At 31.5% G+C, this 11,414-nt stretch overlaps 1 protein-coding gene and 1 pseudogene across 2 annotated transcripts; both read right to left on the reverse strand.

The window, feature by feature from the left end:
• Positions 1 to 450: 450 nt before the first annotated feature.
• LOC111295127 (uncharacterized) lies at positions 451 to 5,182 on the reverse strand. 2 transcript variants are annotated; one of them, XM_022888500.2, is made up of 10 exons: positions 5,047 to 5,182; positions 4,068 to 4,313; positions 3,749 to 3,953; positions 3,316 to 3,406; positions 3,023 to 3,168; positions 2,007 to 2,250; positions 1,800 to 1,904; positions 1,540 to 1,722; positions 1,183 to 1,387; positions 451 to 1,098 (listed from the first exon to the last, which is right to left on the reverse strand). In XM_022888500.2, exons 1-10 carry the CDS (start codon positions 5,057 to 5,059, stop codon positions 590 to 592), a joined length of 1,947 nt encoding a protein of 648 aa, XP_022744235.2. In that variant the 5' UTR covers positions 5,060 to 5,182; the 3' UTR covers positions 451 to 589. The 2 variants fall into 2 exon arrangements, with proteins under 2 accessions (XP_022744235.2, XP_022744236.2); XM_022888501.2 differs by having other exon boundaries at positions 5,083 to 5,167.
• Positions 5,183 to 10,375: 5,193 nt separating this feature from the next.
• LOC111294665 (multiple C2 domain and transmembrane region protein 16 pseudogene) lies at positions 10,376 to 11,191 on the reverse strand (annotated as a pseudogene).
• Positions 11,192 to 11,414: the final 223 nt, after the last annotated feature.

Here is an 11,414-nt window from a genome sequence, read left to right on the forward strand (position 1 = left end):
TTAAAAATCAAATCAAAAATTTTAACATTAAATATATAAATTTAATTAAAAATAAAAAGAGAGAAAATACAAATATTTAGTGATAAAAATAAAATTTTAAATCTACGAAAATTTTATATAAATATTTATTGAATTAAATAAAATACTATTATAAATAAAAATATCCCATGCATTTGCATGGGTAAAAAACTAATATTTATATAAATTTTTAATATTTTACACAATTAAAATACACAAATTATTTTATTTTACAAATAAGAGTATAAAATTTCACTAAATAAAATAAAATATGCGGTAGCTTGATATGGATATAATCATACACTTGCGATCAGCTTCAAATGAGGAACATTGGTCAGTTCAAATACAATACCATTTTCCATTACAACTTCATCTTCTATAGTGGTAGTTTCTCCATTTCTTTTTCTCTATGATTTGCAATATACTAATGTATATATAAAAAATTAATCATTTGATTTAAGTAATAATATGGGATTTTATTCTTTTTTTTTATAAACATTTTACTATATATCAGGAATTGCTAAAGCTAGTTCTAAAAAATATTAATGATGATGAAAATGGCTTCAAACAATTAGTAAACTTCAATGGCTTCCTCATAGCTTTTAGTAGGTTTAGTAGTAAGGCCAAAGCCAAATGGGAAGAGGGGATCATAATGTGGATCCCCAACATTCATCGGCAGTTGATCAACTGTCTTGAACCAAGTACGAGGAAGCTTGCCTGTAAAACCATAGTCACCAAACAGAACATCAGCCACACCTTGACCCTCAGTTCCTGGCAACCAAGCGGCAACAAGAGCATCGATAGTGTCAACATAAGGTTGGATCACGACAGGGCGACCAGATATTATGATAACAACACATTTCACAGCTCCACAGACATTTGTAATTGTGCTTGGACCAGGGTCTGGAATTGTCAAATTCATACTGTCACCATCATATTCTGCATATGGAAGCTCCCCTACTACAACAATGGCGTAGGAAAAGTCACTGGACTTGACAAATTCGGTGTCAGGATTCTCCTCGTATACGACATCAGTGCTTGAATCGACAGTGTTCTTGATGGCAGTTAGGATTGTTGTGCCTGCGATCATAAGAAGGTTCTTGTAAAGGTTAAAGAATGTACAATTGAAGAATTAATTAATTAGAGGGAGAATTCTTTGATTACCAATTGTGAGGTTGTTGCCACTCAACCCCTGCCACTCAATTGTCCATCCACCACATTGATAGCCCAAATTGTCTGCATGGCTACCAGCAACAAGTATTTTTGATGTCTTCTTGGGTAGGGGAAGCAATGGAGGATGGTCTGATTGTCCATTCTTTAGCAAAACAAGTGATCTTCTCACTGCTTCTCTAGCCAACTCTCTATGCTCCTGTTGAATTGGTTCGGAAAATTAGGACATTATAATCATCTTAATGTTTAAAGAACAACCTAGTTGAACTCGAGGCTTAGCCCAAATGGTTCACCTATCTCAGTAAGACTAGGGTTTGATCCCTAACATTTGCAATTCTTCTTTAAACTAACCTGACTCCCAAGTTGGTCGACCAAGCTGTTATCTGCTAGTGGGTTCTCAAATAGACCCATGACAAATTTAACTCGCAAAATTCTGGTCACTGCATCATCAATGCGGCTCATGGGGATGAAATTATTTTTTACCAGGAAGGTTAGCCCGTCGATGAATTCATTATAGTTGTATGGAACCATGACCTGCAAAGACGAATATAGTAAGAAGATCAAACACTTAATAACATAAGCATAAAATTCAACATTTAATAAACTCTAACCATGTCAATGCCAGCGTGGATTCCAGCTTGAATTGAGTAGGTATAGTTAGCATGAGGTGGAGATGTGATCCTGTCAATACCTTCCCAATCCGAGATGACAAAGCCCTGTGACAATGTGCAGAATCTGTATTATGTTCTAATATTCTTTTTGTATGGTATGCTATTGATGGGGAAACTTTATTTCAATCCTGTGAGCAAGAGTTATACCCTGAATCGAAGTGTATTTTTGAGAAAACCGGTGACTAAATCACGATTAGCATGCATTTTAATGCCATTCCAGCTTGAATAGGAGACCATGATCGTTGAAACACCTTTGATAATTGAGGGATAGTAGCCTGGCATATGAATGCTAAGCAAACCATGCCAGTCTATCACTGTGTTGCCCTCATCTATGCCATTAGTTGTTCCACCATCACCTACATAGTGCTTAGCACAAGCTGCAACATTTTTCCTGGACAGCAAAGAAGGGGGAAAATGACAGGAATTAGTTTCAAAAGTTTCATACTGCAAATTCTGTAATCAGAAAGTTGGAAAGTGTTTTTTTTTTTCCTAAAAATAAAATAATAATAAATCAATTAAAAAGTTTTATGTCAAACTTGCATTTAAATGACAAGATATTATATTATTTAGTATGAAAATCTCACAATTTTATTAAAAAAATGCTACATAAATAAATTGAAGTTTTTACATATATATATATATATATAATAACATATCCTTATAATATCGGAAAATAGCATTGGGGTTAAATTTAAAACATAATAACCTCTGGTGAAATGAAATGTGATAAATTGGCGAAATAATTTGTTATGTTGGCATTGTCAATGTACAATGAGTTTATCAATAAAATATTACTATTTCCCCAGTGGATTCCAGTACACTCTATCCCTTCATAAATAAATGGTAGGACACCCAAATGTATCGTAGATAAGAAGGCCAACAAGTTAATAACACGAAGCAGTCAAACTTTGTGTCGTGGATACAAATGTAGCCTCGACTTCTATTTTTTATTTGCATTTTATATGTGGAATTCAGGTCCACACCAAACTATAACAAGGAAAAAAAACTACCAGATCCAATGTCACAAGTCAATGATGAAAAAGTTAAAACTTTGTTCTTCTGCATGACATTTGATGGCATGTAACAAAAAGTTAACTATGAAAATTAAGGTTTATGTCTGAATCTGAATTTTAGTAATACTTGTAGTTTGTGAAATTGCTTACTTTCCAGCGACAAATGGAACGCCTTCTGGGGAGCTAGCAGGGATGTCTCCTTGTAATCCTGGTATAATCTCAGTCATAGCTTGAACAATCTGGGGATCTTCGCTGTAACTTTCATAACATCGACCCCATCTTGGATCTCTGCAAACCTGTTCAAAGAGAAGTTGTAAAAGGAATCAGAAGTGAGAAGATCACTTTTTCAATTTGTTTTCGTATACCGTTATAAGAAGTTCATGCATCCTAGAAATGAAAAAGGGGAAGGGGAAAATAAACAGGAAAAGGTAAATGAAAGCTACCGCTATACAAGGTGCAAAAGTATATGAAATGCCAGTTGCTCTGGTTTCAAGTGCTGTTGCAGCCCCAATTTTCTTCACTAGTTCAGGGTCCCTGGTTTATAAGAAAAATGTTTCACCATGGATGTCAGAAATATCAGTGGAGAACCATATCAAAAGCTAACTAAGGGATGTCAGAAATAACAGTGTTGAACCCGGAATTTAGCTTGGTTGGTTCATGTAACCATCTTTAAAGGTGACATTTAACAGGTTCAGAATTTAAATTTCGGCATCTGCAATCCTTTTTTCTATTCACAGACTAAGCCCAACAGTTAAAAGAAAACTGATAAAATCCCTGATCAAACTTCAGAAAAATGCAAGATTGGACTAGTACTGTATCACTGACTAAAGAATGGTAGATGAGTAAGGAAAATGTGATTAAAGTGCATCTACATGCCTGGTAGCACCTAGACCAATGTTGTGAGGAAAAATTGTTGCCTTGTAAACGTTGTTGTTGCCATGAACAGCATCAATCCCATAAATCATTGGAATTCCCAATCTGGTAGATAAAGAGCCTCTTTGAAAGTCATTGATCATGTTTATCCAAACCTCTGCAGAAGCTTGTGGAGCTGGGACACTTCCTCCACCACTCAATACACTTCCTGCCAAAGCAAAACCCTTTTTTCCTTGAGTTATGGCTTAATTACCCAAAAGTTACTACATTTGGTACAATTATTTTATTTTCTTTAAAGGGTGTCATGATGGATGATGCTCACCAATGAAATACTTCTTCATCACCTCAGCTGAAGCAACCCTGCGGTCGATTTGGACCATTTGTCCTATTTTTTCCTCTAATGTCATTCTGTCCAATAGGTCCTGAATTCGAACAGCCACTGGTTGTTTTGGATCTTTATATTTCATATATTCTGCTTTTGCCGAGGCTGTCAAGCAACACCAAAGCACAAGTCCCATCAAGAAGATGGGAATTCTTGCTCTTTCCATTCTGATTTTCTTCCAATTGCCTTCAGATTAAAGAAGAATATAATGCTTACTTAGAATCCCAAATTGAGGGAATAAAAGTTGCTGCAACATCTAGTTTAAGCAATAAAGATGCAGGAAAATATTAACCCATAAGTATGAGAAAAAACAGATGAAAATTTGGAAACAGAAAGATGAAGAAAAGTATAAGCATCATTCCATGATGTTTCATGTTCAAATTCTATAGTTGCTTGCGAACCTAGAAGTAAACCAGAAGAGAGGAATCAAATGACCCACAACGGCGACACTAGGAATTGCAGAGAACCATCTATGAAGCAGCTCAAAAACAAACAAATAGGCAAAGAATAATACATATTGAATCGGCAAAAGCACTCAATTTTAAGTATTTGAAGCTCTGAAAAAATCCCATGAAGGAAAAAAAGTAAAAAGGAAAAAACCAATGAAGGGAAAAAAAAGATATGAGCAAGGCTTGTTTTACATGTGATTATAATTCCAACTTTTCAAGGAAGAAGAGATTGAAAACAATATGATTTTTCTTGATTTTTGCTGGTATGACATATATGAAATGAAAAACATTAATATAACTGAATGTAAACAGCTAGTCAGGTTAAGTTGAATAATACATTTCCATTCTTTATGTAAGTTTCTAATAAAATATAAAATATAGCAATGGCTGGTTTCTTCTCCAATCTTTTCTCGACTAAAAGGCATAACCAACTAGGAAGAAGCAAGAAAAGAAGAGAGTTTAGAACATACAGAAAAATCCCATAATTTTACTGGCTTAGAACATACAGAGAAGTCCCAGAACTCCAATTGCTTCTGATCCTTAGAAAGAGACACAGAAACAGAGACCGTTAAAATGTCAAAGGAGCGGGTTGGACATGAAAGGAAGGACACGGTGGTATTTATAGAAGATTCTTTGAAAAATTTTTTTGATCAAGATAATAAAAAAGTACTTAAATTTTATAATTTTATTTATAAAAATGATTATACTTTTATTACGTTCAAATAAATTTATAATTTATAATTTATATATAAATAAATATTTAATATTTAATTTATATTTAAATAAATTCTTAAATTTTTAATTTATACTTAAATAAACATATATTATAAAAATTTATTTAAAAATAAAATAATTCGAAAGCTTTTTTAATATTTTAATTAATTTTTTTAAATTATTTTCCTTATTCCATTTTGAATTTGTGCAAGAAAAACTTGCTGAAAAATTGGAGATTTGACTGGTAGACAATCACGTTGATAATATTTTTTCTTAGGGCCACACCACTTTTTATGAGCCACCTCAGCATGATTGCAGCTTCCAACAAATTCTACTTCAATATAATTTTTTAATACTTTTTTATAATTCTAATATTTAATTCAATAATTATTATAAATATTTTATTCAATAATAATTGATGCATGGTTTTTGTTTAAAAAAAAAAAAAAAGATTCTTTTCCATTTTATCATAACTATAACAAGTTCCAAGCAATATATTATATATTTAATAAATATTTTATTTATTCATCACGTGATGCTTAAGTTAACGAAATAGAGATAAGATTTCCAAAGAAAAAAAATATATTGTTGTGATTTTTCACAAAGCCAACCTAATTTTTTGGTCAAAGAAGGAACAAATTAATCTTACTTATTTACTATTTTGTCCCGTCGGTGTCTTCGAAAATGATATTGTGTAGCATCAAAAATTAACCAAAGAGATGGTCAAAACTGAACCCTTTTACCTTCGTAAACAAGAATAAAATAATAAATTCTAATTAAAACTACCGTTGGCACGGTAAAAATTTTGTGAGCTTTCTTGATTTAAACGGTAAATTATGATGGACCGTTGGGTTTAAGGTATTAAAATTATCATTTATAATTAAAAAATAAAAAAATATATTCCTTTTGTCTTTTTTTTTTGGTTATTTTTTTTAGATGTCTTAAAATTATCTCTTATTTTTTAAAATATCTAAAACTCTTATTTTTTAATACTTTAAAATTATTTTTTTTATTTTTTTATTTTTTAACATTAAAAATTATGAAATTTTAATTTTATGAAAAAAATTAAAATTTATTATTAAATATATTAAAATCAAAATTTTTTCTTAAATTTCGTGAAAATCAATACATTACAAATATTTTGAGGCAAAGAGAGTACATTTTACTATTCTTTTATTTTTATTTTCATAAAAATAATTTGGATTATAAATATTAACATTAAAATTTTATATTATTTTTAAAAATATTTTTAAAAATAATTATATGAATCAAATAAATTAATTTTTAAATTCCCGATATTCTATTTTTTAGTACTATTTGTTTTACTCTAATAGTATAATGTGGCTACGTAGCCAAAGGGATGAACAAGAAAGTGCCAACCCCCAAAATATATTTTATGTTCACTAAGCTGACTAAAATGTCTAATTTTGCGTATGTAAACATTCCAAAAGATGAAAAGAAAATGTAAACTTTTGATGTTGGTGGCTGAATTTCTTAATAAAAATTTCAAAAATTTATTATTATTTTATGGTGTCCTGAGCTTAGCTAGGCATCTTTCTAATGCTCAAAAAGAGTTATATGCTAATGGACAGATTAATTTTCTAAAGAGATTGTAATTTTTTTTTTCTCTCTCGAATTAAAATATGATATTAAGCCCTTTGATTAGGTGATCACTCGCTTTCAGAACTGCTTATAAACATTTGTAAAAAATAGGGGATTCTCTGTTTCTGATTTCTGGTTAAAGACAAATTTTAATTTGTGGTTTGTCATGGCCATTAAGATCTTCATTATCTATGCTGAGAAGCAAGAAAAAAAAAAGATTAATGAAATTAAACTCAGAAGAGAATTTTCGATTAAGTGAAATGAAAAATTAATTGAACAATCGCACAAATAGTGTCAAAATCTATTAAAAATTGCTTATTTTCATTTTTTTTTTATATTTTAGATTATCAAATATTTAATCTTGATTATTGATATTAAGAGTTTAACATTTTATTTATTGTTGATCATTTTGTGTCTAAAAGCAATTGTCCCGAATTTACAAATTTTTAATTAGATTTTCCCTTTAAAAATGTTATAACAAAAGTATTTCAAATAAATCTTTCAATTTTAAAAAATAAAAATAAAAATTCGAATCCGATTCTTTAAGCAGCAAATATGTGCACTTACAATTCAGTTAAATGCTCAACAGCAAAGCATTCATGATTCAAGCGTTAATTGTGTTACAAATTCATTGACTGCCCATGAATGCAAGAGCCCATCGCCATTTTTCTAACATACAAGTTCTCATTTTTGCTACGTTCTTTATAATTCATCAAGGTCAATGAAATAAATCGGAAGGTATTTAGAAGAGTAGAACTCTGAGAAGATAATGATGATGATGATGAGTCGATGTTGATTGTTGGGTTTTGAAACATTCTTATCACAAAAAATGAGTTTGAATCCTACTGATTGATGATATCTAATCAAACTTTCTGCACAACATTATCTTTGCTTGTATGCCGCGTACACAACCGACCTTTGACATATCCACGGACTTCCATCAAACAGAAACATTAACCTGATCAGTTTCTGTTCAAATTGTCTCAGTTTATGTGGATGTAAACAACAAATCAAGGTTGAACAGTTGATTTTCGGTCTTATGAGATATGCTTGAGACCGGTATTAGTGTTTGGCAATCTGGTTGAAAAAAACACAACATTCGGCTGAGAATTCTGACTATTCAACTTTTGCTTCTTTGTTACGCAAAGTGAATGAATAAATGTAGCTGGAACAAGTTGGTTTGAGGGAAATGGCGACAATAAACTTGCCCTTCAAAGTAGTTTTTACCTAGATGAACTCCAATTTCAAAGTTTCAATCCGTATTTTGTCAGTGAAAAATACAAGTTTTTAGCTCTTTTCATTCTGAAAGATTCAAGAAACAGGTAAAAAAAATAGATAATATCTTGTTTTCTCTGCACCATTTCATAGGAAACAATCAGAAATATTGACATTCAGGGCCAAATATTGCAAGCCAGGCTGAGGTACGAGCAATTGGAACCAATTAACTTGTACCAATCAAAAAATTTTTTCTGCTTTTGGTGTCCAACAACATCGGAATCCTTGTGTGAACCCAAAATTTAGTTAAAATGGTTCATGTAGTTATTGCTTCCAACAAGTTTAGGGTTTCAATTTCAGCATCTGCCATCCATTCCTTCTCGTATTACCAAGCCTTCTTTTATACCCCGGAAAAAAAGATGTTACTGATGTTTACAAGAACAGTGACATGGTGCATATGTAGATTTCATAGCTGATTTTGATATCTTAATGGCATTACAGAAGAAGAAAAAAAGACAATGCCCTTATCACTTTTTCAACAGTTGAGCAAAGAAGTGACAGACAAGCAATATAGAACAAGGTTATTTGAACTCTTTGAAGACATTGTACTTTGGCTTGGAATTCATCTGATGGAAAGAACGAAACCGTGTTACAATTACAGCTGTTATGAAGTAATGCAACAAAAGCTAAAAGATAAAAGAGGCCAGAAGAAAGTAAACAATCCAAAACAACAAAGAAAGATTAACAGTGCTACCAATGTTTTGCATTCAATTTTGTCATAAATGTCGATATTCAGGCTTATCAGTTATATATGTCTACAATGCATGCAATGAAGACAGGAATCAGTGTCGTAATATGGTTGAAAAAACAAAACTATAGGCTGAGTTTTTCAGGCAATGCTTTCTTTCTTCTTCCTTCTCAAAATGTGATGTGTAGCTAGAACACGTTGGTTTGATTTGAATAACAACAATTACTTGCCCTTCAAAGCACGCAGTTTTTGCTTAGAGAAATTCGCTATGGCAAATCCCATTTTGTCACGAATTCAAAGTTTTAACACATCATTCTAAATAGCATGTTGAAACAAACAAAAACAAACGACACATCTAACCTCATTAATGGATTAATATTCAAGCCCAAGGTTTAGGCTTTGTAAAGCTAGTGATCTGCCAAATTACTTCAAACCAGGTAAAATCGTTTCGGCTGATTCTTCGAGAATTCCCATGTATCAGCGGCTTTAGTTGACCAGACTTTGTATGATTTTAATCCAATAAAATGAATCAGCCTTATTAGTTATTAGTCACGGGAATCATTGTACCCTAGACAGAAACTTGGACACAAGTCACTTAAAAAATCTTGGAAAATGGCAAAGATCATTGAATCACTTGGTGTATGCGTGTACTTTATTCATTCTTCTGAAAACTTGGATTATCTCCTTGTTACTGATATTTCCAAATATTGATTTTCCAACAATATTGTGCTACCCAGTCTGACCTCTACGATGGCTTTATTCCATTGAGCAGACCAGGCTCTCATCTTGATCCAAAGAGAAATCATTTCACCGATGTTATGTAGATTTGCAAGCTATCCATTCTTTCTATCTTGATATCCCTCAACAAGTAAGCAATTATATTTGGGGTGTAAGGTCATATTTAGTGTATAGAATAATAGATAAGATTTATCATTTTATATTATATTTAATTTTTATATAAAAAAATGATATGAATATAAAAAAAAATTATCATTTTCTTAGTATAAAATGATTGAATCATCTTAAAGTGAAAATAATTATTTTTAATAAATAAAATTAAACTTACATATCTATTATACTCTTAAAAATTATATCAGTAATTTAAATTATATAAACTTTTAAGAATAATAATTTTAACTAATAAATAAATTATTTTATCGTAATTTTTATACATATCAAACATAAAATAAGATGATATTATTAAATCTAATCCTATTTATAATATCATTTTATTTTATTTTTTCATAATGTTATATACTGAATATGATCTAAATGAACATGATGAATAATTTATAAAGATGCTCCATTTTTGTTTATTTATTAAGCTTAATAAATGATTATAAATAATATTTTATTATTTATTAATTAAACGAATAAATTATAAATTTAATAAAATTTATTTATATTTGATTCGTTTACACTTAATGATGTAAACTATTAAAACATTCGATGAATAATTTTTGAATAGTTTTAATTTTTTTTTTATGTTTGTTTATTAAAATAATATTTCAATGCTTGTTTATTAAATAAAAAAAGTTACAAAAATAATAAAATTTATTTGTATTCGAAATTATAATATCATAGAAAATTTTTTCCCAGAAAATGATATATATCATAGAATGATTATTTATTAATTATTCATTACCTATTTCTTTCTTAGCAAAAACGACTAATTAAATTACATGAAAAACAGCCCCTTCCCCATAAACCTACATAATTCTGTCAGACAAAGCTGGAAGCCTTCGGAAGAAGTTCAACGCCGGCGACGTCATTTGATCCCTGAACAGTGGTGCCGGAGATAGTAGAATCCAAAACACCATCGCTACCATATTTGGTGGTACCAAGTATAACATGAATGCCACAATGAAACATAATCCCACAAAAATCACTGCGGCACGTGAGTCCCGCCACGTCACCAAAACTGGTTTACCTTCGCCCTGCGTGGCAAAATCACCCAATATGTTCTGCACATGTGCTCCAACTACCCGTAACTTATCGTACCTCATACGTATAACATCCGGTGATCGGGTGCTTGGCGTTGTATCGAAATCTTCATCACCTATATCATGATGAACGGTTTTAGCCATTGAGATCTTAGGACAAAAGTGGGGCAATTTCTCCCTTGATCTAAACATATAGTTCCAAACTCCAATCACAAACACGTAAAATGCCAACGTGGTGAAGATCAAATCGGAGAACTACACTGGCATCATCAGCAATGCATGGACAAGTTTTGTAGCCGTTGATTTCTTATACGCACATGTGTTCTCTATCCACCGTACGATATCGATCACACCCGATACCACATTGACTATCCATGACCAATTTGCACGTTTTTATCCATGACAAATTGGAGCCAGTCGCATCAGCCCAAACAGAAACTTCTAGAAATGAGGAGGTTTCTGGTGTGTCGCGGGCCAAGCCGAACGTCTGGTCCCACTCAAAATGCTTGCCTTTTGGAGCGCGTTTTCATGTGGAGTTGCAACCGGCGGTGGCGATTTTAACGACGGATTTCCCATTGGTGGGAAGGGAACCTGCTTTCACTATTTTGACGAAAAC

The sequence above is a fragment of the Durio zibethinus genome, chromosome 14 (assembly GCF_047325235.1).
Source record: "Durio zibethinus cultivar Kanyao isolate XHJ-2024 chromosome 14, ASM4732523v1, whole genome shotgun sequence".
NCBI classification, from domain to species: Eukaryota; Viridiplantae; Streptophyta; class Magnoliopsida; order Malvales; family Malvaceae; genus Durio; species Durio zibethinus.